Raw genomic sequence first — 24,379 nt, forward strand, 5'->3', positions numbered from 1 at the left:
GCTCAGGAGGTAGAACGCTCGTCTTGGGATCAAGAGTTTGCAGTTCGAATCCCGGCCCCTCCGTGTTACATGACGAAGTGTCCTTGGGTAAGACACTGAACTTCTAATACCCCCAATATGCAGGTTAGCGCCTTACATGGCTGCACGGCCGCTATTGGGAAATGTGAAGCACATTGTAAAGCGCTTTGGGAAGTCATTGACTTAAAAAGCGCTATATAAATGCAGATAATTTCATTTCATTTAGGGCGGCAGTGGCTCAGGAGGTAGAACGCTCGTCTTGGGATCAAGAGATCGCAGTTCGAATCCCGGCTCCTCCGTGTTACATGGCGAAGTGTCCTTGGGTAAGACACTGAACCCCTAATATCCCCAATATGCAGGTTAGCGCCTTACATGGCTGCACGGCCGCTATTGGGAAATGTGGAGCACATTGTAAAGCGCTTTGGGAAGTCATTGACTTGAAAAGCGCTATATAAATGCAGATCATTTCGTTTCATTTCATTATACCATACCATAAAACTTATTATGCTGAAATAAGCTTTATGGTAGGGTGCATAAGAGTTTCCATACGAGCGATTTGAGTAGAAAAAGGCTAAATAAACATGTTATCTGCTCGAAAGTGAGTTATATACGGTGTGCATTACCATTCGATTACAATCACAACAAATACAAAGGATTGGTTTAGGTTTTATTACATTCCAAACACATGCAAGACGTAGTGGTTTTGGTTATATGTTCACCATCACATTCCCGAAAAGTGATATAAAAGTGAGATAAAACGAGGTAAAAGTGGTGATAGTAGCTAGGGGATGCAAATCTCGGCATGGATGCATTTCTCGGCATGACACCGGGCGACCATAACCTTGCACCGGGGCTAACTAGCTTCTAAGCTAACAGATCACTGGTAGCTTAGCAGAAAGATCCAAGCTTACCCTGGTGCACAGCGACGTTGCAGCCGTGTCCGTCGCAGTAGACCAGCGGGTTCTCCGCCCAGCCTCTCTCGTCCGAGCAAACACAACAACCTCCAATCATCTCCTTCATGTTACTCGACGACAACTCTGTGTCCACCAGCAGACAACGCTCTCCGCAGACCATCGACCAAGAGATTCAACATGCGGAACGAGACGAGTGAAATCCTTTACTTAGCGCGTCGTTCGGTCGTCCGCCGGGCTGCGGTAGGTGCCTCCCGGGGGAAATGTCATGTTTTCAACGTGTTTGGAACGTCCTAGTCGTGATATTTTAGACCAAAACAACCACTCTGCAACGCAATGTTGAGGTTGAAGGAGGGTAGGGGGGACCGGAACTACGTCATGACGTAGGTCGCGTGAGTCGACGTGCAGCCTTCCCGGAAGTACAAGCCAACGCATGGGGCTTAAATGACATACCTGTCAACTTCAGATAATTTAACGATACGATGATGCAATAAGGTGAGGAAATATTTGTATCAAATTAAATGTTTTTGGCATTATAAGGTAAGTGTTGCGTCACTGAAAGAAAAATAGTCACAGTTACTAGTTACTCAACTTAAAAAAAAAATACATTACCCACAAAATTACTGACACCCAAAGAAAATGGATGGGTAGTTTATATCTTATCATGTGCCCACTGGAGTGATAAAATGTCGGAAATAAATTGTTAAAACGTCATATTGTCAGATATAACGAAATTGTGAATATGCTTAATTGCTGTTAAAATTGTCGAGAAAAATTGTTCAAACCTCACATTGTTTATTTGCTGTTAATAGTGCCAATAAAATTGTTCAAACCTAAAAAAAACTGTCAATCTCCACGGCTCCATGCCCTTACAAACTGTCATATTTTCCCTGACAAAATACAAAAAAATCTTACACCATATTTTTTTTTCAAACGTAGATAGATAGATAGATAGATACTTTATTCATCCCCGTAGGGAAATTCACACTTCCAGCAGTATCCTTATGTTGAAAAAAAAATAATAATAGGTAAAAGGTATATAATACATAAATACCCAATGTAACGTGTTGATATAGAGTATTTAAATAGTGCTACATAAAATACACACAGTAATAAAAACAGGGTAAGATGCAATGTAGGGGTTTGGTTTAATGTGGGCTTTTACTCCCCCGGGTGGAGTTAAAGAGCCTCATGGCATGAGGAAGAAATGATCTCCTCAGTCTGTCCACAAGACTGTGACAGCAGTCTGTCACTGAAGCTGCTCTTCCGTTTGGAGATGATGCTGTGTAGTGGATGTGATGAATTGTCCATGATTGACCGCAGCTTTTTCAGCGCCCGTGTTTATTTATGTAGTTTAACATGTTACATTGTACATGTGTTTCGTTATATCATTCTGTACATATTCTTAATAATAAAATAGAAATAAAAAATCAGAAACAATAGTTATCAGTGTAACTAAAAGATCCATTAATAACACTTTAAATTTAAATTTGTAAATAAAGATATTTTTTGGAGGAAAAACTTAGTTGGCATTTCTATTTTGAAAACCAAACCACATTATCAGCCATTGATGCTTGTATTTTAAATGTCAAACAGACTATTCAACAGGGACAGAAAAGACCTTTGCAGCCTTGTGACTGGGAAACATGATTTTCATAAGCCTTGTGAAGTGATCGGCAACTGTTGGAGGTTTGTTGTGCTCTGCGATGAAATGGCAAAACATCACTTCGGCAGCTGTTGAGGAGTAGCATTATTGTATGCGTTCACGCGAGGGGGGGAGGATTTTGCAGGGTAGTTGAAATTAGGCACTACAGCAGCAGATGCATGCGCACAGTAGCATCAAACGCTCGCTTTGTTTGCAACGAAAAAAACGATAATGAGATAGAGGCTACCGCGGCGAATTGATTTGCCGTTTCGTGATAGTCGGTGTATAATTTGCGTTTTTCCGTAAAGATTTTCTTGTACATAGTACATGTCTTAAAATGCATAATAAACACACTTTGTACGGCAAAAACGTACAGGTTGACAGGTATCCATTTGTATAAAAAATACAAATTACAGGTACTGTATATTTTTCTTAAATATATGGATTACTTTGCAGAATTACACTTTTATTCAAAAACCTTTTTCTACGTTTCCCACTATAAGAAACAATATTGAAGTCCAGTGCTTTAGTTTTCATTCTTTTTATTCTTTTTCTCATTCGTAATAGCTTTGTTTACATTTGCCATGTCCGTCCACTCCTCTCTCTGTCCGCGGTCTTATTTCCACACACACAATGGTGCGCTTGCTCTCAGGACTCCCTTTCACCTACAGAGCTGGCCAAGGGGCCTGACTACAAAAATGACTATATGACAAGAAACGTTGCGAAAATGATAAAAAAAAAAGTGCTATGTAATTAAAGTGCAACTATCGAGACAACATGAACGAACAAATATGAACAAATGAAATAAAATTTAGAAAGTGACAGGGTTCTGGTGGATCTTTGAAAAGTTTTAAAAGGCATTGAATTCATTATTCTTAAAATGAGATGTAAATTGGCATTAAAATGTCTTAAATCCAGTTTTCCAAAGTCTTAAAAATGTGAACACATTCATCCGGTTTAAATATGTTTGAACTAAAATGATTTTGTGACATCAATCAATTGTCTTTTTTAATAATTCACCAATTAAACCTCTCATTTTGTCATGATTACCGATGTGATTCATCTGTGCCCGCTCCTTTGGCGGCAACTGCCTTGGATTCTGATTGGCTCCCTGTCCGTATTTAAACCCACTTCTATCTGTCCCCTTTTGTCAGTCCGTCTGCGAACCTCAGTTAACACTAGGCAAGCCTTTTCTGACCCTGACTCCCACCTGTCCCCCGGCTTCGACCCGCTTTTGATCCTGACCATGTCTATTCTCTGTCCCGGCTTACGACCTCTTTTTGTCCCCGACCACGTCTATTCTCCTTTCCTGGCTTACGACTCGCTTACGACCCTGACCACGTTTTTGCTCTCCTGTCCCGGCTACTGACCCGTTTTTCTGTTCCCGACACCGCCATCGCTCGCCACGGAAGATCCACTTTTGCGTTCAGAGCGACCTGTTTCCCCCGTCCAGCAATCACCGGATTGTGGGCGCAACCCTTTCTCCTTCTTCCAATAAAACTTGTGAGAAACGCAACGCAAGTGGGTCCCGTCTTCTTTCTCGTCCTGACACATTTATGGGGTTCCATGTCTAAAACATTGGTGAGTGGTCTGTTTTTTAGTTTTCAGATGGAAAGTTTTCATCTGAACCAAAACGTGATTTTCCCAAAAAAATAAGAGAATTTCTTCAAATTTGCCTCTAATTTGTGTGGGTTTTTGTTTAGTTTGTATGAATTGTGGGTTTTGTTTTTGTTTTGTTTTTTGGGTTTTTTGGTCTTAAATAAGATTTCAAAAGGCATTCAAAAAGTCTTAAAAAGTCTTGGATTTACCTTTCCTTAAGTTGTAGGAACCCTGAGTGAAAACTTTGTGTGTTTAAAACAATTTGGGTTCTTGATGTGCTCCTAATGTGAACTAAAACAAATCTTATCCACCATGTGAAAGAGAAAGATTTACTCTTGCCCATTACTCCATACTATACTTGTTTGGACTACAAGCAGCAACCTGATCTTGGTTTGCTCTATTTCTTTTTCAAGGCTACATTGTTAATTTATCTGAAAAAAAATTTGGTCATTTTATTTATGTTTGGTTTTGTCAGGAACAGAACGGAAACAGGACCCAATTGCGTTACGTTTCTTACAAGATTTATTGAAGGAAAGAGGAAGGGCTGCGCCCACGATCCAGTATTTGCTGGACGCGTGAAGCAAGTCGCTCTTGTACTCGAAATGTGATCCGAACACGGAAGTGGATCTTCCGTGGCAGGCGATGGCGGTGTCAGGGACGGAAAAACGGGTCTGTGGCCGGTACTGGGAGAGCAAGGCGTGGTCGGGGTTGAAATCGAGTCGTAAGCCTAAACGGGAAAGTAGACTTACTCGGGGACAAAAAGAGGTCGTAAGCCGGGACGGGAGAACAGATGTGGTCAGGTTCTAAACGGGTCGTAGCCGGAGACAGATGGGAGCAAAACGGGACAGGTGGGAGTCAGGGTCGAAAAAGGCTGGCCAGAGACATTTTTAAAACTGCAGGTTGTTGTTTGACTAATTTTTCTCTTGTCCATCGGGCCACATGACGTCCCTCACTAGCACTACACCCAGCCCCCTTTCCTCCTACCTATTGTTTTCCGCCCCGAACAGCTCTGCTAAAAGTAAGATGAAAGCAGATCGGTGTTGTGGAAAATAAAGCATAAGGGCATTGTCAACACATACTTAATAGAGAAAATATTTAACTTTCAACTTATAAGTCCTCAAACAACCCACCTCACCTTTTATAATTATTAAAATCCCCAAAAAGAATACATACACAAAATGCGTGTTCTTTTATTTTGCATTGTATGAGTATTTTTTAATGTTACAGTAGTCCACATAATGTATTAATCTGCTTTCCCTCATTTCATTGGATAAGATATATCATGCATGCATTCCATGAAAAAAAATGATCAAGGAAATTCTATTATATGGACCAAGCAAGTCAAATGAGTTTGCGTAGGTGTATAGGCCAAGTCATGTTTATTTGTATAGCCCTTAATCACAAGAAGTCTTAAAGGTCTGTATCACATCATCATTATGAAATCTAGGTAACAGCAGAATGTCCAGTTAACAGCTTCCTGAGAACAACATCATTCATAAGCTATTAAATATAAGTGTGTTTTAAAACACTTCCCCTTAGGTTGCTGATCTAATCTCAGAAGGCAGCACATTCCACAGCACCGGGGCCCGATTGGGGAACTCTCTCGAACCTGCGGATTTCTTCTTGGCTCTTGGGATCACTAGTAGACCAGCGTTTATGGGGTGAAGGCTCCAAGCAGGAACGTTGGGTGGAAATTAAATCTGAAAGATATGAGGGGGCAAGTCCAAGCAAAATTTTGCATAATACCAACCTTAAAATCACATCTTAAGCTGACAGGGAGCCAATGTAGGTTAGCCAAAATTGAGGTAATGTGATCAATCCTTCTTGTCTTAGTTATAAGCCTCGCTGCAGCATTTTATACCAGCTGCAGGCTCTTGGTGCTAGACGTTGAGACACCTGAGAGTAGTACATTACAGTAAATGAGACGGGCAAAAAAAATGAATTATAATCTCAGCATCAGACTGGGACAGCATAGGGTGAATTTTTGCAATGTTGCAATGATGGAAAAAACCTGTTATATTCTTAACGTGTAACTGAAACGATAGATTAGGGTCAAATATGACACCTACATTTTTGAGTCAATCTGGGTGTAATAACATTTGTCAAAGTTAAGAGCACTGTTCAAGAACAAGTCATGGCATTAAGATGTACCAACAATTATCGTTTCAATTTTTTTTCAGAGCTGAGGCGCAAGAAGTTGAGTGACATCAATCTTTTTATTTCCGTGAGGACAATGGAGCACATTCCTCCATTGGAAGAGACAGTTAAGTGTCATCTGCATAGCATTTGTAACTAATATTTGAATAAACCATATAAATGCTGAAAAAAAGGGACCAAGTACTGCGCCCTGTGGAATGCCAAAGGTAACACGAAAAGGCTCAAAGGTCATATCACCGAATCTAACACAATGCGCTTATCGTCGCCGTCGACTTTAATCAGGCATGCTTAAGGACTGTACTTCCCAAATTCATTCAATACGTGGACTGAGCAATTAGGGAAAAAACACTGGACCGTGTGTACAGTAAGATCAAACATCTAGTTGGATCCAGCCATCTCTGTCTGTCCCTCACCCCCCTCCGGAGGAAAACAAAGCCTATGCAATCAAGGACTGTACAAATATCTTCTTTGTTCCTTTATCTCTTTGTTTTCTTTATCCTCACTGTAAAATGTGGAACTGGAGTGCCACGTCCAAATTCGTTGTCACAATATATTCAACCCATGTTGTAACAATGACAATAAAGGTATATTCTATTCTATTCTATCCTATTAAACAGAGTGAAGGGATCTGAACCATGAGAGGACAGTTCCTGGCAGACCAAACCATTTTTCCAGATTATCTTGTAAGCTATTTTGGTCCACAGTGTCAAAGGCAGCACTGAGATCCAGCAGCAGAAACAGTGATGAAGTGTTATTGCCAGGAGAAGATCTTTGGTTACTTTAACAAGGGTTTTCTCAGTAGTAGTTCTAAATCCTGCTTACGTAAATTAGAAAAGGTTATTCTCAGACTTCAGGTATTTTAGAAAGAAGCGGTAGGTTGTCACGACCAGCACACAGGGTAGACCCAATCGCGTAACGTTTTCTCAAAATTTTATTGAAAGAAAAGGAAAGGGCAGCACCCGCGGTTCGATGCTCGCTGGACACTGGAAGCAAGTCGCTCTTGCAATCGGATTGTGATCCGAATACGGAAGTGGATCTTCCGTCGCGGGCGATGGCGGTGTCAGAAACGGAAAAGCAGGTTGATAGCCGGGACAGGAGAGCAAAAATGCGGTCGGGGTCAAAAACGGGTCGTAAGTCCGGACCGGAGAGCAGATGTGGTCGGGATCAAAACGGGTCGTAGCCGGAGACAAACGGGACAGGTGGGAGTCAGGGTCAAAAAAAGGCTTGCCTTGTAGAAACAGAGATTCGCAGACGGACTGACAACAGGGGACTGACAGGACTGGGTTCAAATAGTGACATGGAGCCAATCAGAACCCGCCAAATGAGCGGGCACAGGTGATTCACATCGGTAATCATGACATAGGTTTGACACAGTTCCATGATAACATAGGTTTTCTGGGTCACGGTTGGGTAATATTAGCGTAGGTTTAATGACAGCGGACTTAAACGCTGCTAGAGCAACACCTAAGGAGAGTGTTGATAATATTTAAAACTGAAAGTCCAAGGATCCTGTTGGGAATTAAATATCAAAATGTACCGCTTACCAAATTGTTAAAATTAGTTATCTGACTCCATTAACCAAACACAACCTTCATTCACCCAACAATTTATGCGCGCTTGTTTCTTGATGAAAAAGATGAACAAGAAAGCCGACATTTTCACACGGGGGCAGATTTCATTTCATTAACAATTTAACTAAATGTACTCCATCGAAAACGGCCGAGTTAGTGTCGTTGGAGTCTCTGGGAAGCCTTTTTGTGGATATATATTTTTCCCACCCTTGCCTTTGGAAATATACACTTTTTTCCTTGGATTACCTTTAACGGGACCCGGACTCTGCCTGTTTGTATCAAACTTTAAGTACCGGTATCATTTTCCGTTCATTTTGCCGGCTGTGACTTTTGGAGTGTGTAGTTTAATGAAAGAAATTCAGTGACAATCGCGGGACTTAAAGTCGGGTCAGGGTTAATTTTGTGTTTGCGTTAGATTTTTTTAATGTGGGCGCATGCGGCTTATATACAGGTGCGGCTTGTGTAAGTACAGAATCGGTTTTCTTCTTAAAATGTGGTGTGTGCGGCTTATAATCAGGTGCGCTCTATAGTCCGGAATTTACGGTAGTCAGTTGGCCGTACTCACCAGCAGTATAAGATTATCAAGTAACAAATCCGAAATTTTACATCTGCTCTTTGTGCATACAAATCAAAAATAAGCTTTTTTTGCCTTCATGCTTGTGTTGTTGCTAAGGATGCTCCAGAAAAGACACAAACACACACATATCTTGCATACTATTCCAAGCACTCAGCTGCCGCTCGCGTCACCGATTCTTTAGAGCGAGCTCCGGTTCTCCGGTTTCCAGAGAAACGTAATGACTTGCCAATAATGCGCACGAGCACACGAGCGTCCTCCGTGTAATATTCTGAGCGAGAGGTCCCTGGGAGTGCCCAGCCATTGTTTGCTTTAATTTCAAATTGCTCAAATGCTCCAGTCGACACTGGGCACTCCACTAAAAGGGGCTTGGGGGGATGGGGAGCAAGAGGAAAAGGGGTGGGGGTTTGCAAGAAAAAAAGGTGAATTGTGAGCGGCAGGGGAAAAGCTATTAGGCGGCCTGAACAAAGAGACGCATTGGAAGGGACAGTGGTTTTGGAGGGGCCCGTATCCCAAAACACTGATAATTAAAACGAACGTATTTTACGGACTATAAAAAACGCCTAAATAGCCAAATTGGCCAGGAATTTCAACGCGCGCTTTATGACCCGGTGCGCTTTATATACCGCAGATACATGAACAAGAATGGAAATGCATACATTATTTATACCTGTGCATTACTACACGAGGTTTTACGGCATACTGTACTACAGTCAAGAAATATCGCTGACCACAATCGAAAAACACTCGGAAATCGAACCCGAGTGGCAATGGTGTGAGCGCGACACTCGTCCAATACATCAGTGTGTTTCAATCGTGTGCCGCTGGAATTTGCACATTTTTATCTTTCTTATATGTAATAACTTGTGAAGCCCTTTGAGACTATTTGTGATTAAGGGGTAAACAAATAAAAATGACTTGACTTGACTTGACAAAAAAATCAGGCCATTATTCAGTATTTTTGCTATCTTCAGATGAGAAACTGTAATGGTCATCTATATCAGTAGGTGGCAGTAGATTTTGTATATACTAATTATTCTGCTCATGAGGTAGCACAGTACATTTAATCACTTAATTTGTTTAACAAAGCGGTTTAAGATTGCACTGTTAAAAATAAAAACATAAATAAAGTGCATCATTCTTTTTTGTTTTAAGTATTATTTTCTTCTTTTTATGTACTAATTATCTGCTTATGAGGTAGTACAGTGAAATATTTGACATAACAACATTTTCGACACACGGTGTGCCACGGAACTTTTTTATAAATACAAGTGTACCTTGGTTTAAAAAGGGTTGAAAAACACTGCAATAGATAACAGACGGTTCACAAAAAGGCATTCAAATTTAGACTGTTTTTACTCACAGTGCCAGAAACTAATGTCAGAGAATGAGGAAAAAGTTTTCCTGAAAAATCCAAATAAACACAAAGTCTGAGTCATCATCTGATACACTAAATAGCTGTTTCCCTCATCGTGATTTTTGCGTTTATTTATATCTTTCAGGACTAATTTATTTTTCCTCCATTCTCTAACATTGGTCTCTGGCATCGTGAGTAAAAAGTTTTACAATTAGATAACGTACAATGCCCTTTCGTAAGTTATCTATATCAGTAGTGGTCGAATGTGTCATGATTACAGATTTGTTTCACCTGTGCTCGCTCATTTGGCGCCAACCTCCGCAGGTTCTGATTGGCTCCCTGTCACTATTTGAACCTTGTCCTGTCAATCCCCTGTTGTCGGTCCGTCTGCGAATCTCTGTGTATACTAGGCAAGCCTTTTTCGACCCTGACTCCCACCTGTCCCGTTTTTACTCCCGTCTGTCTCCAGCTACGACCTGTTTTGATCCTGACCCTGTCTGCTCTCCCGTCCCGGCTTACGACCTTTTTTGTCCCCGACTACATCTTCTCTCCCGTTCTGGCTTATGACTCGTTTACCACCCCGACCACACCTTGCTCTCCCAGTCCCGGCTACCGATCAGTTTTTCCGTCCCTGACACCGTCATCGCTCGCTACGGAAGATCCACTTCCGTGTTCGTATCGCAATCCGAGTACGAGAACGACTTGCTTCCCGCGTCCAGCGAACACCGGATCGTGGGCGCAGCCCTTCCTCTGTCCTTTAATAAAACTTGAGGTAAATGTCACGCAATTGGGTCCTGTTTCTGTTTTGGTCCGGACAGAGTGGTAAGGTTTTGGCGCTCTTACTGTTGTGACCCAGGACCATTTCCTGTTGCATACTATGTTTTTAGATCTTGGTCGTCTACTGATTAATTATTGCACTAATATACTCTGAAATGCCGTAGCTCTTTCTGTAGTTTTAATTTCATGTGCCTTATAGCCTAGTCCGCCATATATATATATATGAGAGATATATGACAAAAGACTATTTTTGGGGTAGTGCGCTTTATACTTCAATGCGCCTGATAAGACGGAAAATACGTCACTGTTTTTATTTTGTTTTTTAAAAAAAGTCGCATTTGCAGTAAACGTCTGTCATGTTCCTCAGGTTCCTGTGCTGGTGTTTCTCAAATACTGACTCCTCCATTGATGAGCTCTTTCCATATTTATATGGTTACAAAAAGGAAAGGAAAATGCAATATGAATGAATGAATAAAGTATCTATCTATCTTTTTATCTATCTATATGTGGATGTCCAAACGAATAGAGTGTTAAGATGACACGGACAATTGAAATGAAATAATAAAAAGGCGACTTGCTCAAGATGATTTAGGCCTATGTGTGTTTGTCAGGATGCAAATATGATTATGTACCAGAAGGGTGGGCAAACTTTATGAGTGGCGGGGCACATGGGGTTAAAGAATTTGGCTATGGGGCCGCCCCTGGAGACCTCTCCAATCTTTCCAATTTTTCCAATTTATGATAAAATTAACATGGAGACATATTTTCTTTTTGTTTTTAATCAAATCAGTCTCTTCAAGTTTATTTTGCTCACAATTAATGCAAAATGATATATTGGGTCCCTGTTTTAAGCACTTCATTTGATATTTAATTTTGAAGTATTACTGCAGTGTAGTGCTTTTGTAGTATTTTTGTGGTTCTGTGTTTCTGGAGTATCTTTTTACAGCATGAAAGCAACATAATGTATTAGGTCCCTGTTTTTAGTCACTAAGATTGATATTTAGTTTTGTAGTATTTCCTTGTATATTTTTCTAGTATTTCTATAGTATTTTTTTAGCATTACTGTAGAATTAGTTTTGTAGTATTATTTCTGCCGTGGTATTTCTGTCAAAAGCATTTATGTAGTATTTCTTTCTTTACAGAATGAAAGCAAAAAAAGTCACTCAGATGGATATTCAGTTTTTTAGTATTTCCTTGTATTTTTCTAGTATTTCTGCAGTATTTTTCGTAGTACTACTGAAGAAATAGTTTTGCAGTTCTATTTCTGCAGTGGTATTTCTGTAAAAGTATTTATGTAGTATTTCTTTCTTGACGGAATGAAAACAAAATAATGTGTTAGGTCCCGTTTTTTAAGCGCTAGATTTTACATTTAGTTTTGTAGTATTTTCTTAAGAGTATTTATGTAATGGTATTTATATTATGGTATAACTACAGTAGTATTTTTGTTGTATTTCAGAATAGAAGAAAACTAAAATATTAGGCCCCTGTTTTAGTAAGCTTAGTTTTGTAGTATTTCCGTCATCGTATCACATTTCTGAAGTATTGTTGTCGTATTTATTTTGTGGTAATGTTTTTGTAGTATTTCTGCAGTAGTATTTCTGAAGTAGCATTACTGTAGTACTAGTGTATATCTGTATAATATGACTAGCTGTAAATATGTGGCAATTCTGTAGTAGTATTTTTTTCTTCAGAATCAAAGCAAAATAACACATGAAGTCCCTGATTTTAAGCATTCAATTTGATATTTAGTTTGGTAGTAATTGAGTTTATATCTTTGTAAAATATCTGTTGAAGTGTTTTTGTAGTAGACACACAGAATGACAACACAACAGTATAAAAAAAAAAATCTTTTTTTTTTTGCCCCAGAGACTGTAGTCTGCCCACCCCATTAAGTAGTATACTATACTACATAATGTTGGATTTGTGTATATTTTTGATTTTCTATATATATTATTATTTTTTTATTATTTTGGGGAAATTATCTATTATACAATCACACAATTTTAGTATTTGTCTGCTCGTGTGTGCACATGGCCCATACATGTTGGCATGCATGCTCATGCAAGCGTGTGCGCGTGTGTCTGTGTGTACGGTAGTTTTGGTGTAGTTAGGGAGAACTCAGCCGAAGTAAAAGGAATGTTTTCACAGTTTGACCTCATAAGCCTCAACAAATGAGTAGTGACAGCCGAGAGTAGTGACGTGTATTTTGTCGCACTTGTGTTCGCAGATGTCTTGTGTTTGTTGACCATGTTTTAATAATGAGGTAATTCATGTTTTGGGCAATCCACACCAAGCATATTTCATGTGGTTAGCAGTATATATATATATATATATATATATATATATATATATATATAATGGTCTGCATTTATATAGCGCTTTTTAAGTCAATGAAGACACTTACCCATTCACACACACACACACTCACACACCTATAGGGAGTCAGCCATGCAATGTGCCTACCTGTTTATTGGGGGCATTAGGGATTCAGTGTCTTGCCCAAGGACACTTCGACATATAACACGGAAGAGCCGGGAATCGAACCTGCGACCTCAAAACAACTTATTTATGATGACTTGGATGATTAAAATAAAGTCGCTATCGTGCTGCTAGCACATACTTTGTGCTATTTTGAGCAGTTCCTATCAATAAACAACGATCTTTTTGTGTCAATAGTGTTCTATAAACTGACATAAATTCTGCCTCTACAATGCATGCGTAGCTTGGGTACGTCACACTTGTTTACAAACATGTAAAGGGGGGCTCTAGAGGTGTTTGGTAATAATGAAGTTCAATACAGAGAACAAAATGGAAGACAATAGAAATGTCCAGAATTCATATCGATTAAAACAAAATTAAACCACGGTATTTCAGATAATCATGCTAAATTATTAATGAATTACATATATCGAGAGTTTCTTTAGGTAAAATATGTTCTAATTCTCACTAACAGTGCAGTTGTAAATTTGAAATATAATTTCTCTGTTTTCTCAAATTCCCTTTTGAATTTTGAATATATTTTCCCAGCAAGGAAAAAAATAAATGGGGTCGGTACTTAAAAGCTTCGTTAGGAAAGAAATATAACAAAAAATACTACTACTGCCGCAATATTACTTTGAAAATACAACAAAAATGCAAATGCAGTAATACTACAAAACTACTGCAGATATATATACTAAACAATCTTCTGTGGAAATACTACAAGAATACAACAAAAGGAATTCAGAAATACTCTACTGCATAAATACTACAAAAATACTGAGGAAGTTAAAGTACAGTAATACTACAAAAATACTGAAGAAGTTAAAGTACAGTAATACGACAAAAATGCTTCAGAAATACAACAAAATTATTTTAAAAATATTTAAGAAATCCCGGCTACGGTTTAATCAGGGCATCCTGCACATGCAGGGTCGTAGGGACACCACTTCCTGTGGTGTGTCTTGGGCAAGTATAGCCTGACGGGGCCCATCCCTCTCCAGGCCGTTTTGGGGGGGCTGGGGTGTGTTTCCACGGATAGTACTGGTTTCCATGGTCACCGGTAGAAGGAAAAACTTTCTGATCTGACTCAGATACAGCACCTTCATTATTTGGTCGCCATTGGGTGGACAGCATCATACCGCTCTTCAGAGATGAGGCCAATGACTGGCGGCGGCTGTTGTGATACTAAAAAACTGAATATCCAATTAAGTGCTAAAAACAGGGACCTCATAAATGAATTGTGAGCGTTTCTATTGGATTGAATTAATCTATTTCCAAACAAATTTAAAGAAATATAACACGCGGTGCATACACGTCGGTGATTTGTTTATAAATTACATAATTGGAGAGCTCCCGGCCAATTTTTCAGCCTAATGCGACCTGCGACTCCAAATAGATGCCCACCCGTGGTTCTTTAACGTTTTTTTAGTATGTCAATCAAAATGTGCATAACATTCACCATAAAACAATCAACTTTCATAACAATATATGCCGGTAGAAGCCCACCTGGATGAGTATGCTACCGAATCTAAATTTTTCATAAATTCTACGACGATTGAGCTTTTCGTATGCACCTAGGGTCTTTTTTGTGGTCCGACACAATAGGGTGAAAGGTGAAAGCAAGCCCTCCCCCCACAAGTGTCCCCACACACTTCAGGCTCGGATTGCATGTAAAATCACATTCTCCCTGGGTGGTGGGGGGTGGAGTGGAATTCATTGTTTTGGCAGGGGGCAGTGGCTTTGTGTCATAAAAAGTCTATGCTCTTACAAGTGCTCTCACCCCCTTGACCAGTAGTCTCCGTTTTTCTGTCAATGCAAAAACAAATGCGCTGTTTAGCAACGGGATTTATAGGTGATATGTGCACGATCGCACTTTTTTTGCGAGATGGAATTTAAATCACTTGATTTTTGGTCAGACGTCAATTAATCGTCCAAATATAATTTGAATAATTGTTTTGAGAAAAAAAGTTAATTTAAAAGCCAAACACCCCAAATTGCAATTAATAAGCACGAAAAGTGGAATCTTGTTTTACCCCTCCAGCCGGCAGGAGCTGCACTCTGCTGTTCCCCAGCGATGAAGTCTAATTCTCGGCCAGGCGTTCTTCCAACATCCGTGACAGGCACCAAAGGGAAAAGATGCGAGGCCATATTGCATTTAATGCAAAAATCTACGGAAATTCATATATTTTTAATATTATATATATATATATATATATATATATATATATATATATATATGTTACTATTATATATCTAGTATATATAATGTATATAGAATAGAATATACCTTTATTATCATTGTTACAAAATTGGGTTTAACATATTGTGACAACGAAATTGGACGTGGCACTCCAGTTACACATTTAACTGTAAAGATAAAAGATTTTAAAAAAAGATAAAAAGAATTTGGATATATATGAACACAAAATATTTACACAAGAAAGTGTGGGCATGTAAAAGCAGAAGATGTTTACATAATATATATATATATATATATATATATATATATATATATATATATATGTGTGTGTGTGTGTGTGTGTGTGTGTGTGTGTGTGTGTGTGTGTGTGTGTGTGTGTGTGTGTGTGTGTGTGTGTGTGTGTGTGTGTGTGTGTGTGTGTGTGTGTGTGTGTGTGTGTGTGTGTGTGTGTGTGTGTGTGGAGATAATTAGAAGAGAACACATCCAAAATAGAACAATTGACAAATGATCTATTGGTTAATCGCACTGGATACTTCTTTTGGTCTCAAGGAAGAAAATCTAATTTCTAAATGGCATATTTGCGCATACACACATTTATATATATATATATATATATATATATATATATATATATATATATATATGCAATACACACATACATGCGTGTATTCATATAAATGCACGCGCACACACTCACGCGCGTGCACGCAGAATGATCACATTTATCTGAACAACATTTAAACTCACGAGAAAAGCACGTATAGATGGGCAATCCAGTTCTTCAATACATCGGTTAACATAAATTAGAACTTCCTTGATTTTTTTTACATGCGTACTCTTTTTTTCTACCGATAGTTCTTATTTGTTATTTGCATTCTGTGTCTAATTTCTTGCATGTTCGCACACGGGGTGAGAGGAAGTCATTTCATCTGTGCTGCATATTTGACAATAAAGCTGACAATTAAAGTGACACATTCTGGGAGAAAATTGTGCAATTACTTTATTATAACGATTAAAGTGTAAAACGTGTGTGGGTGATGGAGCTCATCCCTCGGTGCAACGCGAACGGTTGCATGAGCTTAAGTGAAATCCCTGGGAGGTACCCAGAAAATTAAAAGCCCCATCTACAGTCCTTGTCTCCTGCATCGGTAAACGTCCGCATTTTCGCAAATGTTGCGTGTCAGGTTCATGCAATCAAATTTAAGGACAGTATCAAAATTGTTACTCTGCAAAAAACCAGCAGAAAATAAATGTTGTCTCTGTTCTAGTTTTGAAAAAAGAAATCTTGTTTGCGCTGAACTTCTGTGCGTTAAGGTTCTCCTTAATTCTACTTCGCATGCAGATGGAATTAAAGCAAACAAACGTCCAGGTAAACATGTAAATAGGCTTATGCATTGAAGTAAAAACACGCTTTCCCACTTTGAGTGTACGTAGATGGCCCCAGTGCGATGCCCGCGGGGAACTCACGTGTTTTGCAAGCATAACAAAAGACGGAACATCAAGCGCGGATATGAAGGGAGGATTTCGGTCTAAACGGGGGCCCCGCAAAAAGGCAAGAACCACGCACGCATTGTGGATGCACACTTTCGAATTTATCAGTGTATGTTATGTTTTGCGTGTGTGTGTGCGCGGAGGATCCCAATTTAATCAATGATGCATGTGTGAAAATATCCCTATACGCATTTGCATACCTGTCAACGTTTTCCCCGTATTGTATTATTTATTTTTTCAAATTGTGTCCGCTGCATAACATTTTTTGTACAGGAACTAATCTTTTAAAATATACTACTTCGTTTAAGCAACACTAAATTTACTCCAAGTGGGTAAAAAACTACATACTGGAAGAATTAGTTGTGTTGTTTATTGGGGAAATACGGTAAACTTATGTATACAAATGATACACTTGTATTTTAAATCGTCTGTCTTACTGTGAGTATATGGGTACTGCGTTGTGTTCAGAATAGAATAGAATAGAATAGAATGGGTCTTTATTGTCAACCAGTTAAGGGATGGGCTGGGATGGGCTCCAGCACCCCTGCGACCCTGCTGAGGATATACGGTGCAGATAATGGGGAGATGGGTCTTTATTGTCATTGATATCAACGTGGTGAAACATTGTATGCAACGAGATTAGACACGGCACTCCAGGGTTAACGTGTGATAAAGATATAAAGAGAAAATTAACATAAACCATTATCAGGATAACTAGACAAAATATGTACAATTGCTTAGAGACTGGCCCAAATTGTAATTATAGTGCAAAAAAATAATTGTTTATCGTAGAACAATAAAAAGTAGCGCAATAATATTTAGTGGGGACAAACATTTAAGTCATAAGATCCATATTTTCACAGTTTTGCACGCTTGTTTAGGGTGAGACACGGGGAGGGCCGTGTTAATCATTTAATAAAGACTTTAAGGAGAAAAATAAGAGAAAAGGTTACCAGAATAAATGGGCAAAAAATATTTACAACGTAGTTTTTAAAGACTGGCCCAAGTCATAAAAGTAGTGCAATTAAAGAATATTGCATCGTTAACAAGAGTGCAATGAAAAGTAGTGCAATAACATTAGCAGAACGAAAGGTTTATTACTGCTTAATAAGGGGAATTGCAATAATTAATTAGCAATTGACTGAGGTTTACAGGTATGTATTGGAGTTGTTTTAATGCATGGCTGCCATATAATTGAAAATGAATGTTATGATTTTGAATTCGAGGATAACTTTATTTATGTTTTACTAATTTGCGTTTTTTTACTCATCACATTTTTGTATGTGTTTTGGGAGGGGGGTAAATTATGCAGTATAACTGTCACGCTCGGCCAATTGATTTCCTCATTAATGATTGCAATTATCCTTATTAAGCTATATTATAGCTTATAAACACAACGCGGCATCTATCTCCTCGCAGCAAAACAGACCGTGCAGAATTAAAAAAAAGATAATTTTGTGGACAAATGTATTTTGTTTATCAAATAAACAGAAGAAGCAATTCTTTAGCATACGTTTTATTTTGTTTTTTACCACTTGCAGTAATTTACTTTTGCCTCATATACGTATAAGGGCAGGATTTCGCATCTGTTCTAAATGGAATTGCTCTTTAACAGAAACCGTCACAATTTCGTTTGCAACAAAGATGACGGAGAAACAGTTCTTATTGTACTTTTCCAACATGGCTGAAAACTCTCATTGTTGGATTAGAGTGTGGAAAACTTTATAAATCTATTTTTAATCAATGGAAAGCAACCTTGCCAAGTGCATTGTTTAAATATGTGTTTACAAGCAATAAACAATCTACGATGACGTTGTCGTCTGCTCCCCGAGACGATCCGGATTAGAGCCGATTTGCGAGATTTAAATGAAGAAAAAACGAGATTTCCCCCCTGATCCCCTGTACAAAAGATGTTATACTGCGTATGCATTTGGAAATAATCAAAACAAGTTGTCACGTATAATCGCGTATAATTAAGAAAGCATGTTTACCATTTTGAATTCGAGTATGAACTTATTTGTAGTATGATTTTTTTACATATTACAAATATTTTTGTATGTGTTTGGGGTTTGGGGAGTAAATGATGCGGCGTTTCTCTTTTTATTACTCTTCATGTCGTTAAAACACACACGCGCGCACAGAGACAGAGAGACACGCACAAAGCAAGCGCATTCACCTCGAAGTTGTCACCCTTAACATATTTTCAATTCATAAAGTGGATGTTTATTTTAATGCATTGCAAAAAATATTTTACGACGATAAAAAAGTATAAGGAGGATCTAGCATCTAAATTTTTCACGAGTTTGTTTTTAATGGGAAACCATCGTCCTGGTTTCAGCACAACGGTGCAACATATACGACGTTGCTATATTTTTGGAATCTGTTTGGTTTAAATATATGCTGGCAATGAAATGAGGGATTTATACTGTGAGTGATTATAAAGGGCACGTGGGAAACAGTAGGTGGGGTCGGGTTATCATTTTTTATTGCATCACCTGTCAAAAGTATCCAATGGGGGTTGAGTGCGTGCACATTAATTGATGAAGGTGTCTCCCGACTGGCGCGCCACCCCTTTGCTGTCATTTTATTTGAGCCGCCATAATAGCAGCTGCATTTTAGCTGCTTTTTCCTCTCTCTCTCTCTGTGTCTCTCTCTCTTTCTCCCTCCCCTTACACTCCCCCCCCCCCCCCCCCCCCTACTTGCTGTTTTATCCCTCTGTCTGTTGCAGTTGTGCACACCTTCCCTTCACTCTGCTGCCGACCAGAGGGGAGTGGAGCCGGTCGAGGCAGGTAGCAGCAAAGCAGCCCCCTCGGCTAGCTTGGTGAATGCACGTATCCCATTTCACCAACATGCGCTGTGAAGACACAAACGTCTCATTCCACCTGACAGCCAGCATGTCGAAATTGGCGTGGATGCATGTGCAGGATGCCCTGATTAATCCGTAGCCGGGATTAAGAACATTTTGGAGCTGATCCACAAAAACATGGGAGACCTGGAGTGTGGCTTTGAGGAAATGCAAGGAGTTACATTGGGATACCTGCTCATCCAAGGCAAGCAGATGTTTGCTTTGTCTCAGGTTTTCACCGAACTGCTCAAGAATATTCCGCGCACCACCGTGCACAAACGCATGGATCACCTGAACGTGAAGAAACACCACTGTGACCTGGACGAACTGCGCAAACTCAAAGCAATAAACTCAATAGCTTTCCACGCGGCCAAGTGCACACTGATATCACGGGAGGACGTGGAGGCGCTTTACTTTTCTTGCAAAACGGAGCGAGTGTTAAAGTCCACCAAAAGCAAAGCACCTTCGCGTCCCGCTGGAGAGCGCCTTGCGTCACCGGAATTCCTCCACGCTGACGCTGAGGTTTGGCAGAAAAAAGTTTGGCTCCGTTTGCACGGCGTGCGAGACAAAGCGCGCCGTGGAAGGAAAGAGCCATGCGACTCCAAACGAACTCATTTTTACCACAAAATCCACGGACGCGATGACCGCTCAGCCACAAAGTCAGCTCACAGACACTTTAAAAACTACGAAAACGCCAAGTTGCAAGGGAATCGCTTGACTATTAGCCCGAGACACTCGTTTTTCCGGAGCGCTCCCGCCGCTGCGCTTCAATCCGTCGTGGCTGCACAATCCAGGTTGCCTCCGAATCCCCACCACAAAAGGAAGAGGAGGCGCGAGGGCTTCAAACAACCCTGGAGGAGTAGACACCATCAGCAAATTCCGCCGGTTCTGCTCCTGCAACCCAAATCCTCCGTTGCGCACCGCGCCGCTTTTGGTGCCTTCCAATTCAGTGCGGATTTCTACCTCCACCCACAACACTTCACCAGCTTCCCAGAAAGCAGTGACACTGAATCCAGCACATACTCAGATCGGGTCTGCCCTGATTCGGATTTCGGTTCCGGCTTCTCCACCAGCAGCAGCTCCGAGGAGGAAGAAGATGAAGATGACACCCAATCTGAGAGTACGGAATTCAGCTCAGAAGAAGACGACGAGGAGGAAGAAAGTTCCTCTCATTCAGACTCAAGCTCCGTCTCCAGTCGGGTTTCTCTTCAGAGTATCCGGTTTAGGCGGGCCCGAGTGGGGACCCTCGTCAAAACTCTTAACCCTATAAAGGATCCTGTGGTTCTGCAGCCCACTTTTCAATACAACAAGCAGAATGATTACTCAACGCACATCCACGGCGCCGCTGCACACAAAACAGAACGGAGACACGAGCGGAGTGAATTCGGATCAAAATTATTTTCAATTCAATCTCCCGAGAAGAAGGGTCCAAATCATGATTCTGAGCCCCACGGGAAAAAAACCCTCAATGCATCACGGAGGGCATCGGCGTGTCCTAACAATGAATACTGCAAAGACGCCAAATGCTCCGGACAAAGACTTCCAACTCCACCCAAGAAGATAAAGACCGAGATGGAGGAGCTTCCCGTGACGGGGTCTCCTCACCCAGAGAGCGTCTGCAAGGTCGCCATCACGCCGCCCCCTCCCCACCACAAAGTTAAATTAAAAGTGGAAGACTGCCGAGGCGACAATGAATATATTCAAGCCGGTGTCGTCAAATTCAAACACCTAGCCATCAACACTGAGAATCCCGGATACACGAACACATCATTCGAGTCAAAATCCACCGAGGATATCCTAGGTGCACCCCCCGCGTCCCCTTTCAGCTCCCACGGATATAAGAGCGCCCAAGAGGGGGAGACGACAAGGAGTAAAAAGTGCAGGGCTTCGGAGCTAGGTGGGGGATGCAGGCTTTCCAAGGCGCAATCAAAACAAGCAAGGGTCACAAGGGCTACCTCCTCCTCTTCCACTTCCTCCACTACCTCCCCCTTTGAGGAAGGCTTTGCAGAGAATTTACCGAGCCGACGTAAACGCACCAGCGCTAGCACGACGACGTGGAGCTCTAAAATGCCTTTCTCCCTTATGGCAAATTTCCCGTTTTCGCCGTCTTTGATGATCGGCAGCGACGGGGATCTTTGCCCTGCGTATTCCCTCAACTCTTTGAGGGATCCCGGGCCTCTCCCTCCGTCTCATCCCGTCTGGAGTTGGCAGCCAGGTGGACATATTCTCCCTCCCCCGCACGCTCAGAGGCCTGCAAAACAGGCTCCTTAAATAAATGCAAAATCTCATCCTGAGAGCTTTTTTAACCTTCTGTAAATGTATTAGATTGTACTTTCAAAGCAGTGTTGGGTGCGTTACTGAAAAAAGCTTATTGCAGTCTTTAGTTACTACGTTTAAAAAGTATTTGCTTTACCCCCTCAGATTACAGACATCTAAAAGTGAGTTACTCTGAAAGTCAAGTTACAAATTACCGTACATACTCACATTGTAGCCAACACCCTAAAACTCCTCAAAATTTGCCACAGAATAAAAAAAAAACGTGTAAATCAACATGTCGAAGCGGTGAACCCATCATAATTTTTGACCTGTGTTAACCTGAGAGCTTGCAAATTTAGCCGAAACACTCCATATCCAGTTTGTCTCTAAACCACTCAAAGATTTATGTCTCCATCTCTGGGTAGGGATTTCCCCCCAGAAATGGTGTATCGGAAACATAATTTTACAAAATAAAAAATGCACACTTTAACTGTAAATTCTGTGCTCACTTTTGCCCCATTGATTTTGTTGTCCGTGTATAAGTCACGCCCCCTCCTCATGCGCTGGCTACCATTTGCTGCTGGTGAAACACAACCTATATGAACACATGAAAAGACCCCCTGTTTTTAGTATATCATTTAAATACGGCTCACATGTGAGTATATACACGGTAGGGAGATTATCAGTAGGGAGAAATTACGCACACTCTGTGCGGCTGTAACTGTTTTCAGCTGTATTTTGTAGGTAGATACAAACACACCTACCATTTGTGACAGAGAAAAACCTCATAGTCCAGATATAGGTAATCAAAATCTGCTTTTAAAAAGTAGCGAAGTCATGCACCATGTTAATTAAGTTACACATTTGCATGAATAATGTGTTACAGTACTCTTACCGAGAACAGTTATTGCGTTCCAGGAACGCATTTCTTTGTAACGTGTTACTCCCAACACTGATTTTAAGATAAGAGGGTGAAACAGGAGGTTAGTAGAAGTTTTGTAAAAAAAAAAAATACGTGAGGCAATTTTAAGGAGGTTTCTGAAGAAAAAAAACTAATACTTGGCTTTTTCGAAATATTGTATCGCTTTCTGTCGACTATTGAATTGTAAACGGTGCCAGGGTGTTTCTGATTTGTTCATCGTCTAAAATTGGTTAAAAGGGAAACATTCCTTTAGACGAGGTTATACTTTTTTTAAACTTTGGTGAATTTGAAAACATATCAGGGTTATTCCATAATGTACCACTTGTAGCCTACCGGAACTGTGAATAACGTGCTGACAAACACGCTCCAAAGTTTATTTTTTGTTTTATTTTAAATATTTGCCACAGTTGGACCTTCATTGCTTTCGAGGAGCATTCACGAATTTGCTGCGTGTGTGGATTTCTTTCTGGCGTGCGTGTGTGACATTGTTTATATCTGAAATTCCGATGTTTTTGGACCCACGGCCTCCAAGTGACGTAACACGAGCCTTATGTAAAAAAAGACAATCAAAAAAAAAGGGGAGGTGTTATTTTTTTTAAAAAGGATGAGATTAATAGCGTGATCGATTTTTTTGTGGATTTACTCGAGCGTTTGAGCACAAAGCCTGCTCACAATTCGAAGGTTAGGATTGTGAGGTTGGGTAATGCTTTGCGTCTCAATCTGAAATAAGGACAAGGTTTTGGTTTTAAGTGGGGACATATAATGCATTTTAAGTGATCGCAATATATTGGTGCTGACAAAACCATGATTACTTGATACTGAAGAGAACCCAACAATCATTGCTCGATATTGGAGGAGACATAGCACATTTTTAAGTGATCACATAATTTTGGTAGGGATAAAAACAATAATTGATCGATATTGATGGGGACATAACGCGTTTTAAGAGATTAAATAATATTTATGGGGACAAAAACAAAAATTGATCGATATTGATGGGGGATAACGTGTTTTAAGAGCTCACATAATATTTGTGGGGACAAAAACAATATTTGATCGATATGGATGGGGACGTAACGCGTTTTAAGAAATCAAACAGTATTGGTAGGGACAAAAACAATAATTGGTCGATATGGATGGGGACATAACACGTTTTAAGAGATTCAATAATATTGGTGGGGACAAAAACAATAATTACTCGATATTGATGGGGACATAACGCGTTTTAAGAGATCAAATAATATTTGTGGGGACAAAAACAATATTTGATCGATATGGATGGGGACATAACGCGTTTTAAGAAATCAAACAGTATTGGTAGGGACAAAAACAATAGTTGGTCAATATGGATGGGACATAACTCGTTTTAGGAGATTAAATAATATTGGTGGGAAAAAAAAACAATAATTACTCGATATTGATGGGGACATATCGCGTTTTAAGAGATCAATTAATATTTGTGGGGACAAAAACAATAATTGATCGATATGGATTGCGTCATAACGCGTTTTAAGAGAGCAAACAATATTAGTAGGGACAAAAACAATATTTGATCGATATTGATAGGGACATAAC

The 24,379-nt window shown here is 40.0% G+C and overlaps 2 protein-coding genes across 5 annotated transcripts in view; one reads left to right on the forward strand and one right to left on the reverse strand.

The window, feature by feature from the left end:
* mllt10 (MLLT10 histone lysine methyltransferase DOT1L cofactor) overlaps window positions 1–1,330 on the reverse strand; it is a 59,753-nt gene extending 58,423 nt beyond the window's left edge. For all 4 annotated transcript variants that reach the window (XM_088322365.1, XM_088322363.1, XM_088322364.1 and 1 more), the window contains exon 1: window positions 930–1,330. In XM_088322365.1, coding sequence (XP_088178491.1) covers window positions 930–1,092 — 163 coding nt within the window. In that variant the 5' untranslated portion in view covers window positions 1,093–1,330. The remainder of the gene's footprint in view (window positions 1–929) is intronic.
* Window positions 1,012–23,760, forward strand: skida1 (SKI/DACH domain containing 1). Its single transcript, XM_088322366.1, has 3 exons — window positions 1,012–1,172; window positions 6,354–6,436; window positions 19,510–23,760. Exon 3 carries the CDS (start codon window positions 19,765–19,767, stop codon window positions 21,895–21,897), a length of 2,133 nt encoding a protein of 710 aa, XP_088178492.1. The 5' UTR covers window positions 1,012–1,172; window positions 6,354–6,436; window positions 19,510–19,764; the 3' UTR covers window positions 21,898–23,760.
* The last annotated feature ends 619 nt before the right edge of the window (window positions 23,761–24,379 follow it).

Source organism: Urocampus carinirostris, chromosome 18, assembly GCF_059441175.1.
Source record: "Urocampus carinirostris isolate Australia breed hairy pipefish chromosome 18, RoL_Ucar_1.0, whole genome shotgun sequence".
Taxonomy (NCBI): domain Eukaryota; kingdom Metazoa; phylum Chordata; class Actinopteri; order Syngnathiformes; family Syngnathidae; genus Urocampus; species Urocampus carinirostris.

What these genes read in the sequence shown, in the direction of transcription:
- skida1 (XM_088322366.1), top strand. Translation starts at nt 19,765, where the DNA reads ATGGGAGACCTGGAGTGTGGCTTTGAGGAAATGCAAGGAGTTACATTG.